Source organism: Juglans microcarpa x Juglans regia, chromosome 3S (assembly GCF_004785595.1).
Source record: "Juglans microcarpa x Juglans regia isolate MS1-56 chromosome 3S, Jm3101_v1.0, whole genome shotgun sequence".
Taxonomy (NCBI): Eukaryota; Viridiplantae; Streptophyta; class Magnoliopsida; order Fagales; family Juglandaceae; genus Juglans; species Juglans microcarpa x Juglans regia.
The window spans coordinates 17,393,410-17,398,296 of NC_054599.1; the positions used below are offsets into that span (position 1 = coordinate 17,393,410).

Sequence of the window (4,887 nt, forward strand, 5' to 3'; positions counted from 1 at the left end):
TCTGACCTCTCTCTCTCCTCCAGTACTCTCTCTCTCTCTCACTTCAAACTGTCGGTTGATTCAATGAGAAAGAAAAAACTCAAATTGTAAAATCGATTGACACGTAAAGTGTGGCGTGTGGGATTTAACATGGTGGCCGATGTGAATATTCTCTCTTAATTAAAAAACACATTTTTCTTAGGTTTGACTTTTCTTGTATCTTATAGTTTTCTCTTCACCAACCTGGGAACAAAGTTGATCTCCTTGCTAGCCAGTAGCCACCATGATCGATGTTCATTTCTGCTCATTCATCTTCCCAGTGTTTCTAATCATTTCAGCCCTCTTGATCCGATCCATTTTCAACAAGCTCTCGCGGCCAACCACCGATATTAGCTTGCCTCCGAGTCCTCCTGCCTTGCCAATCATCGGTCACCTCCACCTTCTAACCCCACCATTGTACAAATGTTTCCAAATCCTCTCTGCCCAATACGGCCCTCTACTTTATCTTCGCTTTGGCGCATCACGGTGCCTGCTCGTTTCCTCAGCCTCTATAGCTGCTGAAATCTTTAAAACCCACGACCTCGCCTTTGCTTCTCAGCCTCTATTCGCCTTTTCCGACAAGTTACAGTACGGAACTTCAGGATTCATCAATGCCCCATATGGTGATTACTGGAGGTTCATGAAAAGGCTCTGCGTCAAGGAGCTTCTCGGCACGCGACAGCTCGAGCGGTCACGGCCAGTTAGACGTGAAGAAATCGAGAGGCTGCTGCGGAGAGTGATGGAGATTGCTCGAGATAAAGAGGCTGCAATCGATATGGGTGCTGAGTTGATGAGGCTTACAAACAATACGACATGCAGGATGGTGATGAGCACTAGGTGTTCAGAGCAAGATGGAGAGGCAGAGAGGGTAATACAGCTTGTGAAGGAGGCCTTTGAGTTGGCTGCAAAGATGTGTTTTGGGGATGTGTTGGGCCCTTTGAAGAAACTGGGCTTTTGGGTTTATGGGAAACAGGCTATGGATGTGACCAGGAGGTATGATGAGATTTTGGAGAGGGTTCTTAAGGAGCATGAAGATAGATGGAAGAGTGAAGGAGTTGAGAGAGAAGATAAGGACTTGATGGATTTACTCCTGGAGATTTGTCAAGATGATGAAGAAGCTGAGGTCAAGATCACAAGGACCCATATCAAGGCCTTTTTTCTGGTAAATTTCTCACCCTTCTACTTCTCTCTCTCTCTCTCTTTCTCTCTCTCTCTCTCTCTCTCACACACACACACTACGGAAAAAATAAAAATGAGACAAGTCAATTTCAAGATATAAAGTAAGTCTATGAACTAAAAGACTCCAATTTCATGATCATCTCAATTGATTTTTGGTCTTATCACTTATATATGCCAGGATCTCTTCATTGCTGGCACTGAAACTTCAGCAGAAGCCATGCAATGGGTAATGGCTGAGTTGATTAATCATCCCTGCGTATTCAAGAAGGTCAGAGAAGAAATAGAATCCATTGTTGGAAAAACTAAACTAGTTGAAGAATTAGATACCGCAAATCTCCCTTACTTGCAAGCGGTTGTGAAGGAAACACTAAGACTACACCCACCTGGCCCTGTGACACTACGAGAATGCCGCCAACGATGCAAAATCAATGGGTTTGATATTCCAGAAAAAACTGCAGTGGCTATCAATCTTTATGCCATCATGAGGGATGAAGATTCATGGGATGATCCTAACGAGTTCTGCCCAGAGAGGTTCTTTGTTTCCTTCAAGGAGAAAGATAAAGACCAATATCAAAGCGAAGAAACGGGACAAACATTCTTCAACTTTGTTCCCTTTAGGGCTGGAAGGAGAGGGTGCCCAGGAACAACACTGGCATTCAGCTTGATGAATACCGCGATTGCAGCTTTGGTTCAATGCTTTGACTGGAAGGTTTTTGGCGATGGCGATAAGGTGGATTTGCAATCTGGGCCGGGCATGTCATTGGGCATGGCTCGCCCACTTATATAACTCGTCCCGTTGTTAACTTTTACCCGTTTGCTGCCGCAACATAATCATATCTTCATCTACATAAACAAAATGTGCAGAATTATGCGGACTTCGAAAGGCCAAACGTTTTGTTTTAAAGAATAAGTAAAACTGGAAGGACTGTTCATCTGGTTCCGGCCAAGTGAAAGGTCTTCTTCAGTTATCTTCCCCATCAGTTATAAAAAGTTTGGATTAGCACTTTCTCAAATTTGTGTTATTTTATATTCTTTCCCGAGTTTAGTTTTTCATATTTTCAAAGTTGAAGTATAGAAATATTTGGCATCTTTAATTGATACATAAAATTTAATCCATACAGGTTGCATTCCCTAGCTTGGAAGGACTGTATTTGGACGGTCTACCCAAGATAAAGCATGAATGGATTGAATACACCAAAACAGTTCAAATTTCAAAATCTGGAAAAAATATACACCTATACGAACAACACTGATTAGAGTCTGAAAAGTTTCTTTCCAACCTCAATCATAAGTTATCTCGAGCAAATGAAAATACTTGAGATTGATGATAGTGGGGTGGAGGAAATTGTTGCAGTTGAAGGAGAAGTAGGAGAAGCAGTAGCAAGCTGCTTGGTGTTCACTCAAGTAACTAATTTTGTATGTTAACAAATTACAATGGCCGATGTTTTATTATTCTTTTAGACAAAAAAAAAAAAAAAAAAAAGGCCAATGTTGACATCGAGTGAATTGAATGATGTGAGGAAGTTGTAAACCCAAAAAAAAAAAAAGAAAAAAAAAAAGGTGTACCTGAGTTTTTCTATGTAGGTACTAGGTGTACCTGGATATCTGGGTTCTGGGCCAGAAACAAATCAGGTTCAGATGAACAATCCTAAAGAGACAGTGATGGAAATGTGACTGGACTGAAACTGAATGACATGAGGGCAAAGGAAAGACTATTTGGTAACACATCAGTAATAGTGTGTACTTACTATAAGCAAGTTATGTTGCTTCTTTGGAGTTGCAAAATATTTGTGAGTATATCATGTTTTATGGAGATTGGACATTGCTCTGAGTCATTCTGACTCGAGAGGGATTAGAGATGCTTAATTTGATGTGATAAAATGAGTTAGGGTATAACGAGACTTTTAGGGATGTCGCTATGTTGGTCTTCTCTCGGAAAGATTTGGTATAATATTCACATTTTTCTTTTATAGGTGTGCTCGATGGTCGCTCAACTTATTTGTCAGTATGAATAAGATTGAGAATACATTAAAAGATGCAAACCTGGAGTTTTACCCACTATGTGCGAGTGGAAGATTTAATCAAGGGGCACCCATTCTCCTTCTCTTGGAGGTCATGAGCATTGATGGTTGGTTCAATAGTTACACTTAGAGAAGCTATTATATAGGCCCTCCTATCTTTGGATTAGACACTTGTAATAGCACAAATAGAAAATTTCTCTCTCAAGTATAGTTCTCTCTAGTCTCGTACTTAGACTATGAAATTTGTGAATATTACTCTAGTTTTACCACGTAGCATGCTCCACCATCAATACGAGAATATTTCAGATGAACAACAATGATGACAGAAAATCTATCGAACAATTGCACTAGATCTACGATTTGCCAACGAGGTAATATCGCTTTTGCTGTGTACTTTGATCTAGTCTTTCTAACAACATGTGTTTCTATTCAAATACATCCTAGTCTAACATAATTACTTAGTTCTAAAAAATCTATTTATAAGATTTTTTTTCCCCCCTTCTAACAATGAATATCAGGCATACGTTTGGAAGAGAACATAGAAGGGATGGCCGGCAACCTAACAAGTAACAACATGGCTAGTAATACAAGAAGGCCCATATTGGTTGACCATGAGATCATATTATATATATAGATATATACACACACATATGTATCTATATGAGCGGTGCTACTCCCATCGTTGGGAGTTCCTGCTAGTGGTTTTGGGATGAGTTTTTTCTTTTTTTTTTTTTTTTAACACATTTAAATATATTTTAAAAAATAAAAAAATTCATAGTATTAATAAAAAATATTTACTTAATCATTAAGTAAAAAATAGTTAAAAATAAAAATAAAAAACTCACAGCGGTAAAAACTAGCAATAGAAACTAGCGGTAAGAGTAGTATTTTCCATATGTATATATAGCTATTGTAGATGAACTTGAAAACAAGAACTTAACCGAATTGTATTGGAATGGGTTTGCTTGAGGGAACCTAAACCTCTTGGCACAAGTTTTGCACTGTGCTTAATTTCCAGTTAAGGATTTATAGTTATACATCCAACATAGATCACATGCCAAACTAGCAGATACTAAAACCTCAGCCTTGTGACATAGTCAAAGGTCTCCTAAGGATATAAATAAATTAAGGTCATTAGCTATGATCTACAGGACTCACACGATGAGGAAGCAGGGATTTATTCACTCACCTCTATTGTTGGTCGTAAAAGTACATGTAATATAAAATACATGTTACAGTGGAGTTCTCTTTCCAAATAAAGAGCTTATATATAATCTCAATACACCATACAGATCTTAATCTAGTCGTTATCTCAGCTCCTAACTTGAGTCTCTGAATTTGCTCGCTATCCAAAGCGCCAAAGATAATCTTGCATTTAGTTAAATCACAGGCTACATAAATTGTGGGTAACCATATGTAGTCTTTTTAAATATGATGGATCTCATCACTCTAAGGTGACATATCGTTTGTCTTACAACTTATCCCTCTTTGGAAAAGTACCAAGTGACACATTGTCTCATCTTTACTCACTACCCCTTTGTAGCGCCAAAGGCGATCACTCGTATGAATGAGCCGATCTAAGCTTGTCGACATATCTTTTTTACTATAATTCCAAAATTCATTGTGAATGTGTGTGCTCACTAAATGCTATCAGTCGTCCTCTATGATC

The 4,887-nt window shown here is 38.7% G+C and overlaps 1 protein-coding gene across 1 annotated transcript; it reads left to right on the forward strand.

The window, feature by feature from the left end:
* The first annotated feature begins 219 nt into the window (after positions 1–219).
* LOC121257051 (cytochrome P450 705A5-like) lies at positions 220–2,206 on the forward strand. The gene is made up of 2 exons (XM_041157920.1): positions 220–1,180; positions 1,376–2,206. The coding sequence occupies exons 1-2, from the start codon at positions 263–265 to the stop codon at positions 1,982–1,984; spliced, it is 1,527 nt and encodes a 508-aa protein (XP_041013854.1). The 5' UTR covers positions 220–262; the 3' UTR covers positions 1,985–2,206.
* The last annotated feature ends 2,681 nt before the right edge of the window (positions 2,207–4,887 follow it).

Bases quoted from the DNA above. Each gene is read 5' to 3' on its own strand.
- LOC121257051 (XM_041157920.1), top strand. From the start codon at position 263: ATGATCGATGTTCATTTCTGCTCATTCATCTTCCCAGTGTTTCTAATC. The intron at 1,181-1,375 runs GTAAATTTCTCA...TATATATGCCAG, and splicing joins ATATCAAGGCCTTTTTTCTG to GATCTCTTCATTGCTGGCAC.